Source organism: Bombus terrestris, chromosome 1 (genome assembly GCF_910591885.1).
Source record: "Bombus terrestris chromosome 1, iyBomTerr1.2, whole genome shotgun sequence".
Taxonomy (NCBI): Eukaryota; Metazoa; Arthropoda; class Insecta; order Hymenoptera; family Apidae; genus Bombus; species Bombus terrestris.
Genome location: NC_063269.1, coordinates 4,236,955 through 4,258,014, shown reverse-complemented (window position 1 = coordinate 4,258,014; position 21,060 = coordinate 4,236,955). Strand labels below are relative to the sequence as shown.

Here is a 21,060-nt window from a genome sequence, read left to right as displayed (position 1 = left end):
ATTTGATTTTTCGTGAGACTTCACGCTTTAATGTTGGTACGTATCACATCTATATACTTACTTACTTATCTTGTATATCAACTGGTATCAAGTTATCAACGCATCGTCACATTTCACATTCTTTTTATTTCTAACTCGTAGTACATAACCTCATTATTTCGATTGGAATATCTCGTGAATAATAACAAATATGATTAATCCACTTCAAAGGTTATTTTCTTTCTTAAAGTATTGGTACTTTAGATACATGCTTGTTACGGAGTTATACATGGTTGAAGAATGGGAAAGAAACTTTATCAGTATCCTTTTAAAAATCTACACAAAAATATACACGAAACTTCATCAGTAAAAATTTACTCGACCACGATATTATAACGTGTAAGTCTATATATTTCAAGGATGTTAACAAAGTATCATAATGAAACATTTGAAAATTAATATGCTATTCCTATATTATATACAGATATATTTCTGATCACGTTGTTCTTTTCCTTTTTCTGGTTTAATTGTAAAATAATGCTGCCTATTATACAATACGCATTACACTCAAAAGAAATATTGTCTTAATTCACTGTGTTTATTGTAACACAATTATACTATGTTGTGTTTTGACTAAAGCAAAAAGAAATTATAACTTATAGTTAATATTGCATGTTAAACCAATAGTAAATTTCTACATTCAAAGTTATGTGTTAATCTGTTACATTATTTTAATAAATTAAATTAATAGAATTAACGTTTTACTTTACAAATTAAGTTAATTTAATTTATCATATAAAGAAATACGTCTTTATATATCCAAGACCATGTGTGTTATATGTATAGTAAAATGCTAAGCATTCATTCTTTCTATACGTAATACAATTTTGGCATTTTTCAAAGTGTAATGTGATTGCTGATAATTACTCTGTCAAGGTCAAAGATAATTACATACATTTAGAACATATTCTTGTTATTTTCTGTATTTAATAATAGCAAACATCAACACAGATAGTTTTTCAATACAACTGACATTTCATATTATGAGTAGACAGAGCAAGAGGATCAAACTTTTTGAAAAATAAAAGTCGACAGGTATATGTTGATATAAAGCACCACAATGGTATTGGATTTCAGATATTTTTAATTCTTTTTAACCATAATTAAAATAATGTATAAACCAAATTATGTTTCAAACGAATATCGATTAAATTAAATTACAAATAAATGTTAAAAAAGACACAATAAGAAAGATTTCAATACTAAATTACATAAAACTTATAATATGCAATATTTTTCAAACTGCTATTTTAATGTATTTACATGTTACTATTTTTTTCCTTTTTTCATATTTTTCAATTAACATATAGATGTATTTGTGATGCAAATGTAAGAGATCATGATAAAATGAAAAACGACAGCTACTATGTCAATTATACTAATGTTTCGTTTTATGTAGAATATGCGTATGATTTGTTTGCTAATATGTATTGTGATCTTTCTATTAAGCGCAAGGTGTTCTGCAAACATAATTTCAATCTTTAACATTGTAATATTATAAATAAGGAAGTAGTAGTTCCAAATCGGCCTTTTTGCAAATTCTTAAATTAATTATCCGAAATATTTGCGATCATGGAGATACACAACGAACAAATGTAATTATAATCGAAAATATGCAATATATTACAACGTGAAGAAAACAAAGGACGGATACTACCAGAAAAAATGAAATAGCTTTTTTCAGTTTTATAACATTCACGAAAAATTAATTGTAGCTTTTATATATATATCGATACCCGTGCAGTGATATTAATTCTGCTATTATATATAAGACATATATCACTGTAATAAAGTGATAGATGCGAATGCAAAATCAATAAAATAATGCCTGACAAACTCTATTAAATATGAATACAGAGATTTATATTAAAGGTAAATATGATATGGATCTTCCATCTGATTGTAAATCATTCTCAGTATCTAATCGCCTAACTCGTACTCTTTGCTTGTAGTGATACTCCTTGAGATAGCTCTTAAGCGTCTTTGGCAATTGTAACTTATTTATACCATCATATGTCGTCCGTGTAGTAATTACTGCTCGACATAAGTGTTGTAAAGGAAAAGCAAAATTTCGATGAAATGGTATTGTAAGCATAGGTTCAAAGAACATAGAACACGATGGATGCTTATAATGCTCGATTAAACCGCACACCTGGAAAAAGTATATATTACATCGTATACCTCTATTTACATGTACTTTTTCCTCTACTTATATTTTTAAAAATGCAATTGTATTCTATACCGTTTCTGAAGCATAAACTCCCGGATCGTGCGAATCAAAACTAAATTTATGATTCCATTGTTCGATTCGGGCATGCAGAGATCGTCCATATTTTCGAAAACTAACAGAAAAAATAAATTCTTCCTGAGCCGAGTCACGTAATAAGAATGTACCTTCTTGCTTGCCCTCTAATAAACGTTCAGCTTCGTACCGATCCATTTTACCCCAATAAAAAGAACAAGCCGTAATTGATCTAAGATCTGGCACAAGACAATGAACATAATCAACCTGTGAAAATATATACAAATACTGATTAATAATCACCAACCTAATTCAAATCAATTATTTCTTCTTTTCCGGTAAAAGTTAATCAATCTACCTGCGTATGCGCTGGCCTCTCGATATTTGGAATTAACGTAAAATCGATTTGTGATAACGCTGTCAAAGCAGCAGCTTGTATACCGGCATGCGCCTGGAACAAAGCTGCCAAACTGTCTACTGTTATTCCATTTGGATGTACTTGAATTGCCGAAGGATAATTAGGTTTATAACCCGGAGGAGGTTCGACTCCCTCCTCCATTTCTCGTGCACGTTGTAGTCGTGCTCTTTTGTCACAATCCTGTAATGCAGACTATTAAGTACCAAGTTTAACACACAAGTTTATTACAGATGCAATAAGACATACTTCCATTGGAAATTCTTCTGGATTGAATCTTGAAAGGTCAATTACAGGGCTGGGAGGTAGCGGTCGTAGTACTGGACTTTGAGGAGCGGACCGACTATTAAATATAACACCAGCTCCCATAGGGTGTTCTTCGGTTCTTCTATAACCAGTGCAAACACAATCTAAACTATTATTTCCTTGACCAGGAATAATATCTGTACTTTTAGAATTTTTATTCTTAGCACAGTTAAATTTTAATACCCAGCTACTTCGTTTCTTTTTCGAAGATAAGATATGAGTACACACTGGACTTTGATCCTTATTACGTTGTTTACCTAATAATATTAAATTTCATATCAATTTATAACACTAATTATTAAAATCCATAACAAACATATAAACATGAGAAAGACAAAAAATATATTTTTTACCTTTTCGTTTTCCAAATGATAATGTTTTAGAAGATCTTCTTAAAGGAGGATTTATAGGACTATCTTCAGAACTACTACTAGTATTACTACCCCCAGAACTACTACAACAAGCTTCCTGTTGCTTAAAACATATTTCCTTAGCAATATTTCCATTATTATAAATCTTTTTTGAATCCTGTGTCTCGATTGGTTGACTATATAAAGTTTCAAATTTAGAATTATGATTATCTAGGTCTAAATTTAAATTATCATTATCCAAACTCCCATCTGTCTTGCATTCTTCATGAAGAATCAAACTTAAATTTAATAAATTTTCTATATCATCTTGATTCATCATTTCTAATTGCGTTGGCTGGATAACATTAGTACATGTTTCGGAAGACTGCCTTTCACCATCCATTCTAAAAAATTCCCTGAGACTAGCGAAATGCTGTCCCATTATTGAATGGATTGACAGGCATCTTATTGCCCTCAAAAGTATTTCATTTCCATTTCTCTTCTACAGAAATGTTATTAACACTTTTACAGTATACAATATCATTGTATTATTATATCAGATAAATTTGCCAATCGATTCGATCGAAGGAGGTCTCGTTTATCTACAACAAAGTATACTATTTCAAAATCAATTAAAATAGAAGACTATTTAGTTTTAAAATACTGCAAGTAATTGTTATTTCCCTGTAAAACAATTATTTATTCTTTTTAGAGTAAAATGATATCAATTTTTAATAAAAAGAGACTTATTTAATATAAACATAAGTTTCATCTACTTTAGATATGAATTTTAATTACATATACATATTTACTAGGAATATAAAAATCCTATAGCATAATATCTTCACAAAGGCTATAGAAAAGGATTATTCAGACGTTCATAATGAACATTTCTTAATGGCAGCTAGTTGAAACACGTCCAGACAAGTTTTGACAAGATTTTCCTCTTCAATTTAGGCACGTGTGTCGACAAATATTTTTAGTCTTCACCAAAGTACGTATTTCACAATACAATTGAAGACATATCTTAAAATATAACACACTTCTCTCTCAATTAATGTAATGAAAGGAGTAAATTGTCAAAACATCACTTAATGTATCGTCAGCCATTTTCCCCAACTGATTCTCTCTCGTGCATCATTGGTAAGATATAAACTAGATAGCGATTCACGCATTCGACAAAGAAAATATATTTTAGATTCGCAAATAAATTATAATATTATACGTCAAATGTCTTATAAGGCTATATTCATTTAATGTTTATAAACATTTTTGATCATATATCCTAGAAATTGATATAAAGAAAAATGTAATTTACAACGAAATCAAATAAATGAATGTAGATAAAACATTATGGTTAAGTAAATGAAATAGCATTTTTTCTATTATTGACAGATCTTTATGAGATCACTCTTATCAACTTGTGACAAAATGATAACAGCAAAGTTTCGTGTGAATCGAATATTACTGGAATAAAGGAAGCTGTGCTTTTTCAAGTGAAATAGTTGAATTTAACAATGGAAGTTAATAAAAAGTACACAGTATTAGTAACCGGATTTGGTCCATTTGATAAGCATATCGTTAACGCTAGTTGGGAAGCTGCAAAGGAATTAAGTAAACTCTGCGTTAACTCGAAAGAATTGATGGACGTTGAAGTAATCGTAAAAGAGATTCCAGTTTCGTATGAAGATGTAACTAAATATGTACCAAAGTTTTGGCAAGAGTATAAACCTATAGTAAATTTTGATTTGTAATCAAGTTACACCTTACAACTCGATGAATAGCAACTTTCTACTTTCCCTTTTTTTTTTGTTAGGTGGTTTTACATTTAGGAGTAAGTAGCCAAGCGCGATGTTTAACTATAGAATGTCGTGCTCATAGTAATGGTTACTTAAGAAAAGATATATTTAACAAATGTCCAAATGAAAGTAATATTGAATCTGAAATTTTTGAAACTAAAATCAACGCCAAACAAATTTGTAACATAATTAATGAAAGTTCAGACAAAACAAAATGTAATGCTTGTATTTCATACAATGCAGGAAGATATTTATGCGAATACATATTTTATAAATCTCTACAGATTGCACCTAAAAGAACATTATTTGTTCATGTTCCAGATTTCAATCAGTATTCAAGTGTACAAAGTGCAAAAGGTTTATATCAAATTTTATATTATATTATCGAGGATATGAAAAAACAATAGACAATAAGCTTTATAATATAAAAGTTATAATTGTATGTGTGTATGTCCAAAGTAGTATTTAATAAATCACTATTTAAAATACTAAACTTATTCTTAATGTAGAAAAATGATTGTTATTTTATGTAAATATATATATATGTCACAGATATGTTGTTACTTCATCTACGATCCTCCATGTTGAAATCTAGTACGTGCTGGTGGTATATTGTATCTAAGCTCTAAAAACTCTGGTTTCCTTATCAAAGAAGCTACATGACCCATCTGAATTGTACAGTCAGGATTTAGATTTGGAGGTAATAATGTACACTCTCGTTCTAAAATGCAAGCCACTGCTTCTAGAAGTTCTATAAATCCCATTGATGATGCAGCTTTACGTAGTCGATTCACCTCCTGCAGAAAAATATAAAAATATTATGAATAAGAACATTCGCAACAATTTTGTGTTGTCTCTTATTACTTTACCTTATAGAAGTTTTGAGTTTTCTCAGGTAACTTTCTTGCATGCCTTAAAATTTTCTGAATATCTGACTGTAACCCGCCTTGACGAATCCAAGAAGGTCCACTTTGAGTATAACTCCTTTTGTCATTTGGCCTAACTGGAAAACTAACAGCAGTACCTTTAGCTGCGTCAATAGGACCTAAATTGCTGAAATTACCTAACCAAGGCACAACATCTAAACCTGGTTCTAATACTGTTAACATTAAATTTGACTTTTTTTTTGTATCTGCCCATGAATATATAAATCCATACCATTCACTGTTTAACAAACAGAGAGCTACCATATTTTCAACCTACAGAAAATATCTATTCTATAATTTCTATATAATTAAAAAATATTGAATTTGTTGAAATTTTGTTACCTTTAATGCTCCATGTAATAACACGCAAAAGGATGGTACTTTTCCTTCATCTCCATTCTCATCTGTATCTGAATCTTCTTCTAAAGATATTCCTTGCATGCTTGGACTCTTTTCTGTGGCTAATGGTAACACCAAATGTCTAGATATAGCACTAGGACTACCAACATCTGCTACCGATATAAATCCACAAATTTCTATGGTTTTTGATATCATTAACCCAGATGTTAATTCAAAATCTGTCTTCTTAGTATATGGCTGAAATGTAACAACTTTGTTTAAAACCTGAAGTAAGTTTCCTTTATATGTTATTATTTACCATAGGTGCTGGTGAAAGAAGAATACGGGAACCTAAATTTCCACACTTCAAATATCCTTGAAAAGACACATAATTAGTTTCTGATAATTTTTGAAAACAAGTTGTGACCGAATGTTTTGAAAGTGGAGCTTCAGGCACTAATACTACGCTATCACCACCAGCAAGATCAACTAAACGTTGGTACAGTGGTAGACCAATATGTAAACCAGCATCTGATAAAAGATTAAAATTACTTAACATATTTAAGACTACTGAAATATTGCATGATCATATTATAACATACCTTGTTGTGATGCAAGGCATATAACGCTTAATTTTCCTGGATAAGGAAAAGGTAGTGGAAATGGATTTACATCTCTTGTTACATTTAAGGAATTCAAAGAATCACCTAAAGACATCGGTCCTACTCCAGGATTACCATCGGTGATTAACACTACTTGACAAGCAGTAGTATTACCCCATTCTGCCATAATAACATTATTAACACCATGAAGAGCAGTTTCAATACAAGTCTTGTCACATTCTTCGATATTTTGTAATTTTGAACGTATGCTATCATAATCACGAGTGAATGGGCAAATAACTTCATACAATGAAGAAAACACAACCTAAATTAAAATGGAAACATACAATACAAGTAATAATGAACTATTTATTATTGAGAAAGGACTTACTAAAGCTACAAATTCCAATTTTGAGTTTGCTTGCAAATAATGTAATAATGCATTTATGCCATGTACAGCTAAGTGATGTCTTGTTAATTGTTCAATTTGATTATTTTCACCAGATCCACTTCCTAATATAGGACGCCTCATTGATAAAGACACATCTAATGCTATAACTGTTGGCATTTTTATATATTACTAAACAAAAGTTTTAATTTCTTTTATATCAACACAATATTTATCCACATTTCTTTCGATATTTATCAGCTAAAAAATAACGTAATAGTCATTATTCGAAAATTTTAGGTTAGAACTTTCAAACGTTGTCTATACATATGCATGTGTACATATATATATATACACACACATATACGTATATTACTTCGTAAATATCGTTCTGATCATTTAGTAATAGATTTATAAATTATATTTTCATTTTCCATTGAACAGTATTTTATTCTGTTTTGTGTTTTTATGTTATTATTTTATATCTTATAATTTTTTTGTTCAGTCAATTAAGCCTTAATCATTTGTCCTACAATAATACTACATTTTGCGCAATTGTTTTTGTCTTATAACTTATTTTCTCAGACATTAGACAAGCTCCTATCATGATATTTATCTTACAGTACATGTATGTATTAACAGATTGTACTAGGGATAAGTAGGAAGATCGCCGATGCAATGTTAAAAAAGTCAGCCAAAATATGCGCACTAAAAATAAAACCTCTAGCGGTGACCTCTAGCGGTCACCAGCCGAACTCTACGCATATTCTTCTCCGGTGTTTTGGTAGGAGTAACATGCGTATACACGGCGAGAGGGAAAGTGTATTCGTACTGTCTACAGAAGAAAAAATGTGCGCACTGTATAGGGTAGGGGTCGCTGCAAAGGTAGACCTGTCAGATTAGTCTTCAAAACATCCATTACCGGGAAAAATTATAAACAGAAATTTTTTTGCACAAACTGATCCGGTACGTTATTATCAATGAAATTTATGTGTTTGGGACTCTTGTGAAAAGTTGGGCACCATTGTTAAAAATACGCATGAACATGTAAAAGTGATTTTACCGCACCTAGAAAGAAACGTAAACATTGAAAGTAAATTGTATTTTTTTTATTGATTACAAACATATTGGGGACGGGAACAACAATCATAATACCAGAAGCAGCTGCAGCCACCAACAGCAACTAGCAACAACAAATTTCTTGGAAACACATAATACAATGAAAGTAAAAAATGAGATTACTTATTTTAAACTACTTATACAAAATGTATTTGGAAGGAGTTTTAATAAATCAGAATAGTTCAGCAACATTTTACAATCTTGTTATTTATTCTTTTCGCTATTGAATCCCACAAAAACCCACCAAAATTCAAAAAATGAAATCGATAAATGGTTAAGAACAGGCGGAATTTAAAGAGGAAGAATAAAATGACCGCGAAATAGCTTTCGAAAATTCCGAGAGATAACACTAAATTCCAAGAATTATCGAAATAGTGTCACCTTCTACAAGATCATATCCTCTTCATTCAAAATCGTAAAGTTGGTTCAAAGTTCTGGTCAAAATCTCGAAAACTTCAGTTTCGAAAAATTCCTGGAATTTTCAAGATATGGAAATTTCCCCTCTTGTCGTATATACACAGGTTTCTCCCATCAAAAGTACCAAACTGCACTGGAGAGAGAGATGTGCGTATAATTCAACCGTTTGACCGCTAGAGGCAACAATTCTTGGAACTCATTTTTGGCTGAATGTTTTCCATGCTCATCGGCGATTATCGTATTGAGTGCGATATTTTCTATATCGACGAATCTCAAGTGTGTGCGTCATCAGCTGATTGCGTACTATCAGCTACGTGACCAAAAGAAAAAAATTCATTGTTAATGCAACGATCTGTTTATTGTGCGTGTTTGTGTTTGAATCAACGACTATCCCAAATAGTGGTGTCAATTATACAATATAAATTGAAATGTACAATTTTAATGTCATTGCATATCTAATCAGTAGAAGAGTTTAACATAAAATGCGTTTATATCTTGTTATATACACAATTATTTCTTTATCTTGCTTTATATCTGTAAAATCGTGGCATTCTAGAAATAAACAAATATCTCCCGTTATACTTGGTAATTATTTTTCATTATATGAAGTAATTTCTTAATACATTATTTTGAACATTGAAATTAATATAATTATTGTATTAAAAGTTCCAGGCGATGGTGGCAGTCAAGTGGAAGCAAAAATCAACAAAACCACAGTGGTGCATTATTTATGTGAGAAAGTTTCTGCTGAATATTTTAATATCTGGTTAAATTTAGAATTACTTGTACCAGTCATCATAGACTGCTGGGTAATTGTTGACATATTTTATATTTCTTATACTTTTAATAGTATATAACAAATTATTTATTTATTATTTCTATTGCATCCTAGATTGACAATATGAAATTAACTTATGATAATATTACAAGAACAACAAGAAATCAAGATGGTGTTGATATACGTATACCAGGTTGGGGTGATCCATTTGTTGTTGAATATTTAGATCCAAGTAAAGCTTCTCCTGGAGCATACTTTAAAGACATTGGTAACATGCTAGTGAATCAACTTGGATATGTCAGAAATCATTCTTTACGTGGTGCACCTTATGATTTTAGAAAAGCACCTAGTATGTATAATTCATTATTAAAATATATATTACATAGTTGTGCTTACATGATATCATTATATTTTAATTTTACCATGATTCAAAGAGAAAATCTTTATTTCTTTTTCAGATGAAAATGAAATGTTTTTCAATAGATTGAAAGATTTGGTTGAAGAAACATATAACAATAATAATCAAGTCCCTGTAACATTACTAGCACACAGTATGGGTGGACCAATGTCACTTATATTTTTACAACGTCAATCTCAGAAGTGGAAAGATAAATACATCAATTGTCTGATTACTCTTTCAGCTGTTTGGGGTGGCAGTGTTAAAGCACTTAAAGTCTTTGCAGTTGGTATGAAGTACGCATAATATGTATGCATGTTATATATATATAAATAATTATACTTTTATTATTCCCCTCTTGTAGGAGATGATTTAGGCGCATACCTTTTACGGCAAAGTATTCTGAAAGATGAACAGATAACTAGTCCTAGCTTAGGGTGGTTATTGCCATCAAGATTGTTCTGGAAAGACACAGAAATATTGGTACAGTCAGAACAAAAGAACTACACATTACTCACATTACAAGATTATCTGATGTAAGATATACTATATACGATAATTAATGAATTATGTAATTGTTAGTATTAATAATATTTAAATAGTTTTCTTATGTTATTAAAAATGATATTTATTAAATCTTGTAGAGATATAAATGTTCCAAATGGTTGGGAATTTAGGAAAGATAATGAAAAATATCAATTAGATTTTACTGCTCCAGAGGTTGAGGTTCATTGTTTGTATGGAAGTGGCATAGATACAGTAGAAAAGTATGTTAATGCTATCCTTATCATCAATTTAATAGCACTTTACAAGCTTCGTCGGATGTTTACATATAAATTATTTCTAGGTTATATTATAAGCCTGGTATATCAATAGAAGGAACTCCTCAGTTAATTCCTGGTGATGGTGATGGTACCGTAAATTTAAGAAGTTTAGAGGGTTGCAAGTATTGGCAGGGTAAGCAAAAACGGAAAGTTTATTCTCAAGTCTTCCCTGGTGTAAATCACATGGAAATTCTTAACAATAGTTCTGTATTAAATTATATCAAAATTCTTTTAAAAGTATGATATTATTCAAGGAATTGTGTTTTTAAGTATAATTTCCAGTGTAATTGCCAAATCAAATAATTAAAAGATGTAATAAATTATAGAAATACGATAATGATATTTCACGATAAGAAATTACGATTAGAAATAATACTTTTTTGATTATGTGTACATATATACAACTATTAGTATATTTTCCATTAAGTAAATATTAATATTAGAAAAATATAATAACACTCCAGCTTTGTACTCTTGTTTATCTATGGCTAAACAGTTACAAAGATATATTATAGTTTTTATTTATTTTATACTTTTAGACATTGATATTACTTTTGAAATTTTATTCTTTATTATAATATCTATGTAATATATTAAAAATCTATTAGCACATTTTTCCTATCTTAATATCTCAGGTACAAGTTCATTTAGAACATACATTATATGATTTCTCTATTTATAATATAACTTAATTTTTTTACATTTAAATCTTAACAAAGCCTTTGAAAGTACAAATTGTTTACAGCAATGTATATTTCTTGTAATAAGTCTCAGATAAAAATCACACACGACAAATAGAAATATAACTGAAAATGTATGAACGGGAATAAATAAAATTATAAAATTATATTTTTTTATTAGTAACCATTAATTTGTTGTTATACTAAGTTAATTCTTACTTGCAAATTTGAATATATACATACTTGCATCACAGATCGTAAAAATACGATAATAATCTAAACAACAAATATATCTTTCACATTTAAAAATCCTTTTTTAATGTTTCAAAATATACATATTACAGATATATTTTTTGCAAGCACATGTATGCTTTGTCTCTGCCTTCCCTTTCAATCTCAAAGATCTGTTTACATTTCTGACACTGTAAATATGTGTGCACAAAAGGTTCATATCGATTTCAAAGAACACAGCATAAAGGCAGCACAGGAATGCTAAATATGTTCCTTATAATACATTCAGAAACAAATTCGTTTAATCACTGATTAGTAAAATCACCAACGGTCCTTATCACATGTATTTTATAATAGTACATCATTATTTCATTATGTTGTGTGCCCAACAATTTGTTTTATTTACCAAACCAATGGCATATAAATAAAATGGAATTTTGTTTCAAGGACATAAATTAATCTATTATCTAAATAGATTATGTTCATTTAATGTCAGTTCAGACCAGATGAAGATCTCAAAAAGGCATACAATCCCAGAGCCAAAATAGTTACTACCGTGATCGTCTTGTAACTTCTGATACGATACGGTATTCTTGGCGCTGATTTTACAATTCTGAGTTGACGTTGTTTTTCTCTTTCTTGACGACTTGCTTCTGCCTTTGCTTTCCATTCTTGTTCTTTACATTTTCGTTTTCGATCGAATTCTCTAACATCGTTACTTATAGATTCAGGTGGATATTCACGATATAAATTTTTTGCTTCAACTAGAAGCGTTTCAAAAGGTAGGTCATCTGGTAACTATAAGTAAAGATAATTCTTATGTAAAATAAACAGACTTTAGTGCATTTTTACTTTATTAAACATTACTCACAGTACATAAAACTTTATGCGTGTGACCCATATCAGGTGTAGTATTAAAAATTTCTGTTGCTCTATGTGCTACGATCACAGTACTTAGATAAAGAGGCATCAGTGGAGGACTGCCAAGAAAGTAATCAAATAATCTGTGTAACAGTTTTCTATTTTCCGCATACTTGTGCGCATACCATGTTGTATATTCAGCCAATGCAAAATGCGGAAATAATTCTACACTATAACATAAAATAGATTCAATTTAAAATTCTGTACAAATATCATGTAAAATATATATTTATCAAATATATATAATATGTGTTTATATTATACAAACTTTTCCAAGTGTTCTAATAAGGTGGGATGCACTCTCTCCAAAAGTGCAAATATATAAAATAATTCTTGATTCACTTTTTCCATTGTTTTCTCCATAAATCTTTCAAGGAATTCTAAAGAAATGCTTTCAAGTACACGCAAACCTTTTTCTAAGCCCATGACAAGAAGTACAGTTGCTGCTATATCATTATATCCCTGGTAATAACTAAGTACGTATTATTTTATTTTGTATTATCAACATACATATGTCTATAGCAAGCTTTTCCACAATTATAACAATATGGAAACGTTGCATGTGATGTGTAAATGTATATATAATACTAACTTCAACATAGAATGTTTGTGAAGAACCCAACACATTAATTGTGTTAACTGTTCATGAAAATGATCAATCTCATGTTGTGTAGCATTTTGCGAAATATGGCTGCCACTGCGTGCTACATCCTTTAATATTTGTTGGTAGACCTCATTTGGTATATGACTGTGTATAGTTTCTAGTCCATTTATAGAAAAAGTAGTTTCTTCCGAGAGCCGCAATAGTGTTGGCCACAAAGCCCTTCGTATATCATCTATAGATCATCTTTATGACTACAAGATTTAATTACATGATATAAAATTATTTTCAATAAGGAACCTATATATAAGTGTATGTTTTACTATCTTAAATAAGTTTGTACAATACAATTTTCATTTAGCAAAGGTATAACAACAAATTACATTGTATTATTCATGTAGAGGTTTCTTATTGATAATAATGCATGATCATGTCAATAAAATACCATTAACTAAACCCTCACTGCTGCAACCCAGTAGCTTCAGTTCTCCTAATGTTAGGTTCGGATTGGCGACGCTTCCTCGAATAACACTTATCTTCATCCGTTCTCTATTCGTCAATGGCTCTGTATCACCAAAATTATGTTCTACTAAACTGTTATCGTTTTCGTGATTTAACGCTCCGTTTTGTTTACCTGACAAACTAAAATCTGCGATGTCAGGTATTTGCGGCATAATGTTATCGTACCATGCCTTCGTAGAATCGGACATTCTTACAAGAGGTACATCACTTTTTGTATCAGAAGTTTCTTCTTTTGATACAAAATTTACTGTTTCAATTACATTCCTTCGCCTAACTTTTAGGTTAGGCTTTTCATTAGGATCTGACATCTCCGTAATCATTTCTGGGACATTGGAATCCAAAGATATTTCGTCCTCCTCGGGCTCCATGTTATTCGACATAACAAATTCATACCAAAAATTTTTCGAAATGATGTGCCATTATACGAAAAATTTACAGAGATCTCCCGGAGCTTCTGACAGAACAATGACAATCTGTCAAGAATGACACGCATTGATCACCGTCACTCACTCTTAAGAGAAGTTGCTTATTAATTGAAATTGAGCAGACGCTGACGTGGCTCATCATTTCTCTTGCTTTTATGTTTCCACAAATAAGGTATAAAATAGATATATTACATGGCTTGAGTTTTCGTAAAATCCTTTTAATATTTTAATGTTACACTTTTAATTTCTAACATAACTGATCTAGCATAAAGTAAGATTACGTATATATAATATATATGTGTAATCCTTGCCTATGACTAGCGTTACCAGATCGAGACACTGATATGTACTCTATGAATACAAGATCCCATGAAACGATTTGATCTTAGACATATCATGGCTTTAGTATGTAGCGCCACTATCATTCGACCAGTGTACTTCACTTCCCTGTATTCCCCTTCGCCCTCACTTCAACACTGTCGCTAATGGATACGATGTGACATAACTGTATAAGTACATCTTTATGCATAATAATAAACTAAACGAGAGAAATATTAGAAATATTTTAAATTCACTATTCCCTTTCTGTGAACTTCATTAATCATTACTCATACATATTACCTCATATTATATTTATATGCGTATTTCAGTAACACTATTTTCATTTGCTGTAGTTAACTTTTTTGAATTTCAAGCAATTTGTATTACTATTTTGCTATTCGTATATCATATTACATACACAATATAATAATATATTATTGTATTACATCATTAGTTTAGTCTCTTATAAACTCCACTTTTTGAACTTTGCGCCAATTTCCCTTAATACATCAGTCGAACGATAGCGGCGCTGGCATATATAGTCTCTTTTAATTTGCTTCAACTGCGGTATAGCTGGTTTATGGTAATCTCATATCTCGTATAAATAGTATACATTATAGTAGACTGTACATATCAGTGGGCAAAGGGCATATAAACAGATCTCAACAATGCTATGAATGACTCAGATAAAAACAAACACTCATAAAATTATCCTATAATCCTACCCATGCCATTCTTTCTATCCCATTCTGATCCTATGCAGATGGAAAGAATTTACCATCTCATAGATTCTACTACACAATGACATTTCTTTACAAATAAGCATAAAATGAGGGAACTTGTAGAAATTTGATTATTATAAAAGTACTGTTATTGGCCAAGAGTGGATTAGCCAAATTCTATTGCAGGTATAAATAATCGTATTGACCCTGTAAGAATATCTTCTTTTGTAGATTTCACTGGAACAATAAATTTAATATCTGTTCGGTTCGGTTAGCCTACCATGAAACTGACCACGCGGTCCATCTACCTTACACAAGATTTAGCTATTTTATAGAGAAAACTTCAAGAAATATGACAGTAACCTTTCGGAATTTTTAAAAACGCAACCTTGAAGTGGAATTTGCAAAATAAAAATTTGTTCATAATTTTTCAACACAATAAACATTTATTCAGAAAAAGCTATTTTTTTCGATTTAAACGAAACGAAGTTTACTCAACAGGATAAATAGTTTCCGTGATATAAATTAGAACGTACAACATATTTTCTCAAAAATGAACAAAAATCACAAAATCCAAAGGCTTATATTTCCCAAACAGTTTCGAAAGGAGTAAAATGATGACTTAAACTCCCCCTAATTTCATGTGAACAACATCATATATCATTTTATATAAAATTGCAGGTATCCAGGGAAGAAGTGATCGATTTAAAGTAGACACCGTTATTATCCTTTCATTTACAATAAATCATACAATACGAGTAACTTGTCACTAGTTACTAACTGTACTACTTTCCCCCACTACCTTCCGACCTTTCCCTTTATTCCCTCCACCTGGTAACAACAACAACGCTGGCTGTTAACTGTAACGCCGTACACTACAGCTGCTACAAGTTATAAATGCACTGTGCGCACGTTGACTTCGGTCATTTTGCCTGGACATCTCCGGTTCAGCACACGCGGGAGTAGGAAAGACGCGCGATTTTTAACGTCAGTGTTACAAAAGCGTGATATATCATCTTGTCATATGGTAGTTGTAATATTAATTAAAGTACACATAATCTTCTACAGCAGGAAAGGACACCAATTCACACAAATAATCGTCGATTAAGAAAAAAACAATGGCAGACTCTGTGATTGGTAACTGTGATACAAAACCGGCAGATGTACCCTTACCAGATGATGGACTTTCAGCAGCACAATTATTCGCTATCGGCGATGGTCTCACCTATAATGATTTTATTCTTTTACCCGGTTATATCGATTTTACTGCCAACGAGGTTGATTTACTATCGCCATTGACAAAAAAGATTATGATTAAAGCACCGCTAGTATCATCTCCCATGGACACAGTTACAGAATCCGACATGGCTATTGCCATGGCCCTATGTGGAGGAATTGGCATAATACATCATAATTGTACGCCTGAATATCAAGCCAATGAAGTACATAAGGTATATACTTTTTAATTTAAACATTTTCGTTTGTCTAGTACAACTGCGAAATTTTTATCGTAACTCACAACTTCCCTCACAAACACATTTGCCATTCATATAAATGGAATGCAAGTTTCATCTCGTCTATCTGTATCTATGATCTTTTTCGAATTCGATTCGATTTTCGATTTTCGATTCGAATAATAACATTATTAGTTTTCAATGACAACATATAAATCGACGGTAAATAATTTCCGATCTAACTCCGATTTAAGAGACATAAAATTATTGGCGTCTTTTTTTGTCATTGAATAGTTTTCAATGCGTAAAATCCAAAAATATAAATTTTAACTTTAAGAATCCAACGCTTTGAAAGTTATGCGTTTGTAAAATTGAATGTTTTAAATAAGAAGAACAATAATTTTATGACCCTTGAACTGAAGTTCAGCTATTCCAGTTTTACATCAATGTGTCTAAATCTTTTTTTCAATTTTTATGATTTTAGGTCAAGAAATATAAACATGGTTTCATTAGGGATCCAGTAGTTCTATCACCCAATCATACAGTTAAAGATGTCCTAAATGTGAAAGCTAAACATGGCTTTTCTGGTGTTCCTATTACAAATACAGGAAAAGTTGGAGGCAAACTATTAGGCATTGTAACATCTAGAGATATTGATTTTTTGGAAAATACAACAGATCAACAATGCATAAAGTTGAAATCAATAATGACAAAATTAGAGAATCTGATTGCTGCAACTGCTGGTGTAACATTACAAGAGGCAAATGTAATTCTTGAGAAATCTAAAAAAGGAAAACTTCCAATTGTCAATGAGAAAGGGGAATTAGTATCTTTAATGGCACGGACTGACTTGAAAAAAAATCGTAGCTATCCAAATGCTAGTAAAGATGAGAATAAACAATTGTTGGTTGGTGCTGCTATTGGTACACGCAATGCTGATAAACAAAGACTGCAACATCTTACTACAGCTGGTGTTGATGTTATTGTTTTGGATTCTTCTCAAGGCAATTCCAAATATCAAATTGATATGATTAAGTACATTAAATCAGAATATCCAGAATTGCAGGTAATTGCAGGGAATGTTGTAACAACTTTGCAAGCTAAAAATCTTATAGAAGCTGGAGCTGATGCTTTAAGAGTTGGCATGGGTTGTGGATCTATTTGTATTACTCAAGAAGTTATGGCTGTGGGAAGACCTCAAGCAACTGCTGTATATAAAGTTGCAGAATATGCAAGAAAATTTGGTGTACCTGTTATAGCTGATGGTGGCATTCAATCTATTGGGCACATTATTAAAAGCTTAAGTTTGGGTGCTAGCACAGTTATGATGGGATCTTTATTAGCTGGTACCTCAGAAGCACCTGGTGAATATTTTTTTAGTGATGGTGTACGTTTAAAGAAATATAGAGGTATGGGCTCCTTAGAAGCTATGAATAGAAAAGATGCACATGGTTCAGTAATGGATAGGTACTTTCATAATGAGGCGGACAAGTTGAAAATAGCTCAAGGTGTTAGTGGCTCAATAGTTGACAAAGGAACTGTTTTAAAGTTTTTACCTTATCTAATATGTGGCATTAAACATGGATGCCAAGATATCGGAGCAAAGTCTATATTTACCTTAAGATCTATGCTGTATAGTGGAGAATTAAAATTCGAAAGAAGGACACATTCCGCTCAACAAGAAGGGAATGTTCATAGCCTTTTCTCATATGAAAAGAGACTTTTTTAAATAGATAAATATTAAATGAGCACCTTACAAAAAGAGGAGTACCTGCATTTAATTGGATATAACTTGTCAATTTTAACAAATTATGTCCTGAATTATATGAACTCATATATTTGCTTATACCTAAACATATAACTATGCAAAGATATATGAAACAAATTGTTTTTTAATGATAGACAAGTGAAATTTATTTCACTATTATTTCATGAAAATAATTTAAGAACCTTTTTTTATAATGTACTTATGAGATACAAATATGTATCTAATATATATACATGTGTAAGAAATATTGAATGATACAAGGAAAGGAGAAAGTTACTGATAATTAATTTTTTTTAAATCCTATAAATGTAGTTAGTAATTTACATGATAAATTTTCTCACATTTCTGTGTTAACTAAATTTATTACTATGTGTATATACATACGTGCCATTGTTTATATAGATTAATCTGTCTAATTTACATTACAGATATGACTGAATTATTAAACAAGTTATAACTATACATTATTGTAATATTCTTTTCTTGCTGCATTCTTTGTTTACTACATCCTTTACATCTAATTTAAATCACTAAAATGTACACTGTTTGAGATTCTTATGAAATCACATTAATATTTTAATAAAAAAAATTAAAAATGTATTTGGAAAGTACATAATACCCTTAAAAATCTACAATGCAGCAAGAAAAAGATTCAAGATCTAAATGCCAAACTATGGAGATGCTATTTGAAAGTAATTTAATCGGCTTAATTGTTTATTAGCTGATTATTCATTTCTATTGTAACGTGATAGAAAAGAATCCATTACATTACAGTGTTATACTTTATCAGGTATTTTAATATAATTTATCAAAATATATTTTTATGACTCTGATTTAATATAAGCTATCTCTTGAAGGGAAAGACCTAAATCCAAGTATTTAAGTTAATTGTAAGACAATTTTATAATTCAAAATATACGAATTAAAGACATACAATATAAACTATTTTATTATTATTAGCCGCAAATTTTACACAGGTTGTTATAACAAAATTGTATATTTGAAATAAAGCCCTAACTAAGGTTAAATATATCTCGTGTAAGTTATTATCATATAATCCATATAAATACTTCTATCGAATAAAATAGATCATTAAATACGTATCGCACTCTTTTTGTACATAATTCAAAATTTATTCTGCGAATAAAACAAAAACAAAAGTTCGAAAAAGTGTGAAATTTGAAACAATGGTTTTATGTATCGTAAAATGTTTTACACAGAATTTCGAATTGCATACTTAGATCTATTATTATTACCATTAGAAACACAAAAAAATGTAGATATTAAATTTTTTTTTAAATTACTTTCGAGATCGCGATAAATAGATTTTTTTGTATTATTTTATAGATAATTGATACTGCGGAAAAGGAATTGGATCAAAAGATAGAGGAATTTAAATTTAGTACTGCAATTCAATCATTAATTGACAATTTGAAGTATCCCGACATATGTACTTAATAATTTGAATACGTATTTCGGCAAATGTCTGATTGGCGCGTTGCCGAATCGAATACCCTTATAGAACTCTTCACTTTCTATCCCATTTACAATTGTATGTCGATGGCCCGCCCCGTACTATATAATTTCATATCACTATTAATGTTGTAACTTGTAACAGATTTTTCTGTGATTGTAATTTTATTTTATGCTCAATACCGATTTATATTGCAAGTGACACAAAGTGCTTATCTACATGAAATATACGATACAAATTTTCATTGAATGATAGATCTGTATTATATATGGTTTGTGACATAACCTAACGATCATTTACGTCATTTGGATTGTTGTATTAGAGTAATAAGAATAAGTATATAAAGAGTGCTGCTGCTTGCGGTCAATAATAAGAGGAGCTTGTGAAATTAATAATTTTTTTCGAAAAATAGTTATCGAAGTCAAGATAATGACTTTTCTATATAACTTTTTTAAAAGATCTTCTACATTCACATTGGGCATTCTAGCAGCCACCTTTTTCTTCGAACGAGGATTTGATATGATTGGGGATAAAATATTCGACAGGCTGAATGAGGGGGTATGTATAAATATACAAGTACAAGTGAGAAATATTGTATATTTTAAAAATATACAATATTTTTTTGTATAACAAATTGATTAAAATAGTACTAGTTCGATCTAGTTATTTCTTATTGTATAATAAATTTCATGCTCAATCTCATTTAATTTTATGTTTTTGATAAAGCATTTAATAATATATCATATGCTATTGTAAATTGTATGCGAATAAAGCTATGTAAAGTAATATAAATTAATATTTCATTTTCATAAGTTGAATGCAATTTTAGTAATCCTATAAAAAGCATTGCATAACAGGTATATTAGACTTAAAATAAAAAAAAAAAGAAAAGAAAAGAAAATAAGAGTCAGACAACATGATCTATAATTTTTGTTTCAGAAACTGTGGAAACATATTAAACATCAATATGAAGAAAAGTAATCAAAAGTGTTAATTATGT

At 30.3% G+C, this 21,060-nt stretch overlaps 6 protein-coding genes and 1 long non-coding RNA gene across 13 annotated transcripts; 4 read left to right on the top strand and 3 right to left on the bottom strand.

The window, feature by feature from the left end:
• Positions 1-106: 106 nt before the first annotated feature.
• Positions 107-4,489, bottom strand: LOC100644872 (suppressor of cytokine signaling 5). 2 transcript variants are annotated; one of them, XM_012307735.3, is made up of 6 exons: positions 4,151-4,489; positions 3,356-3,954; positions 2,946-3,259; positions 2,640-2,879; positions 2,282-2,548; positions 107-2,191 (listed from the first exon to the last, which is right to left on the bottom strand). In XM_012307735.3, exons 2-6 carry the CDS (start codon positions 3,792-3,794, stop codon positions 1,901-1,903), a joined length of 1,551 nt encoding a protein of 516 aa, XP_012163125.1. In that variant the 5' UTR covers positions 3,795-3,954; positions 4,151-4,489; the 3' UTR covers positions 107-1,900. The 2 variants fall into 2 exon arrangements, with proteins under 2 accessions (XP_012163125.1, XP_003393038.1); XM_003392990.4 differs by having other exon boundaries at positions 4,165-4,489.
• A 12-nt stretch (positions 4,490-4,501) lies between these two features.
• LOC100644992 (pyroglutamyl-peptidase 1) lies at positions 4,502-5,804 on the top strand. Of its 3 annotated transcripts, none has more exons than XM_048408588.1 (3): positions 4,502-5,088; positions 5,473-5,508; positions 5,704-5,804. In XM_048408588.1, the coding sequence occupies exons 1-3, from the start codon at positions 4,870-4,872 to the stop codon at positions 5,737-5,739; spliced, it is 291 nt and encodes a 96-aa protein (XP_048264545.1). In that variant the 5' UTR covers positions 4,502-4,869; the 3' UTR covers positions 5,740-5,804. The 3 variants fall into 3 exon arrangements, with proteins under 3 accessions (XP_048264545.1, XP_020718310.2, XP_012163129.2); XM_020862651.2 differs by adding an exon at positions 5,169-5,367 and having other exon boundaries at positions 5,473-5,704; XM_012307739.3 differs by having other exon boundaries at positions 5,169-5,704.
• Positions 5,567-7,757, bottom strand: LOC100644747 (integrator complex subunit 14). Its single transcript, XM_012307749.3, has 6 exons — positions 7,410-7,757; positions 7,019-7,343; positions 6,736-6,947; positions 6,420-6,674; positions 6,021-6,350; positions 5,567-5,948 (listed from the first exon to the last, which is right to left on the bottom strand). The coding sequence occupies exons 1-6, from the start codon at positions 7,584-7,586 to the stop codon at positions 5,721-5,723; spliced, it is 1,527 nt and encodes a 508-aa protein (XP_012163139.1). The 5' UTR covers positions 7,587-7,757; the 3' UTR covers positions 5,567-5,720.
• A 507-nt stretch (positions 7,758-8,264) lies between these two features.
• On the top strand, positions 8,265-8,716 carry LOC125385636. The gene is made up of 2 exons (XR_007225120.1): positions 8,265-8,372; positions 8,565-8,716. It is a non-coding gene; the product is annotated as an uncharacterized LOC125385636 (long non-coding RNA).
• A 412-nt stretch (positions 8,717-9,128) lies between these two features.
• LOC100644508 (phospholipase A2 group XV) lies at positions 9,129-11,788 on the top strand. Its single transcript, XM_003392987.4, has 7 exons — positions 9,129-9,527; positions 9,609-9,751; positions 9,835-10,069; positions 10,179-10,406; positions 10,482-10,653; positions 10,762-10,884; positions 10,965-11,788. Exons 1-7 carry the CDS (start codon positions 9,425-9,427, stop codon positions 11,182-11,184), a joined length of 1,224 nt encoding a protein of 407 aa, XP_003393035.1. The 5' UTR covers positions 9,129-9,424; the 3' UTR covers positions 11,185-11,788.
• Positions 11,789-11,915: 127 nt separating this feature from the next.
• Positions 11,916-14,687, bottom strand: LOC100644629 (TBC1 domain family member 20). Of its 2 annotated transcripts, XM_003392988.4 has the most exons (6): positions 14,009-14,687; positions 13,820-13,939; positions 13,366-13,609; positions 13,042-13,245; positions 12,724-12,943; positions 11,916-12,650 (listed from the first exon to the last, which is right to left on the bottom strand). In XM_003392988.4, the coding sequence occupies exons 1-6, from the start codon at positions 14,274-14,276 to the stop codon at positions 12,345-12,347; spliced, it is 1,362 nt and encodes a 453-aa protein (XP_003393036.1). In that variant the 5' UTR covers positions 14,277-14,687; the 3' UTR covers positions 11,916-12,344. The 2 variants fall into 2 exon arrangements, with proteins under 2 accessions (XP_003393036.1, XP_012163105.1); XM_012307715.3 differs by having other exon boundaries at positions 13,820-14,687.
• A 775-nt stretch (positions 14,688-15,462) lies between these two features.
• Positions 15,463-19,618, top strand: LOC100644387 (inosine-5'-monophosphate dehydrogenase 1b). 3 transcript variants are annotated; one of them, XM_048408507.1, is made up of 4 exons: positions 15,463-15,550; positions 16,046-16,351; positions 16,436-16,815; positions 17,303-19,618. In XM_048408507.1, exons 3-4 carry the CDS (start codon positions 16,483-16,485, stop codon positions 18,545-18,547), a joined length of 1,578 nt encoding a protein of 525 aa, XP_048264464.1. In that variant the 5' UTR covers positions 15,463-15,550; positions 16,046-16,351; positions 16,436-16,482; the 3' UTR covers positions 18,548-19,618. The 3 variants fall into 3 exon arrangements, with proteins under 3 accessions (XP_048264464.1, XP_020724234.2, XP_048264460.1); XM_020868575.2 differs by lacking the exon at positions 15,463-15,550 and having other exon boundaries at positions 15,973-16,351; positions 16,433-16,815; XM_048408503.1 differs by lacking the exon at positions 15,463-15,550 and having other exon boundaries at positions 15,974-16,351.
• Positions 19,619-21,060: the final 1,442 nt, after the last annotated feature.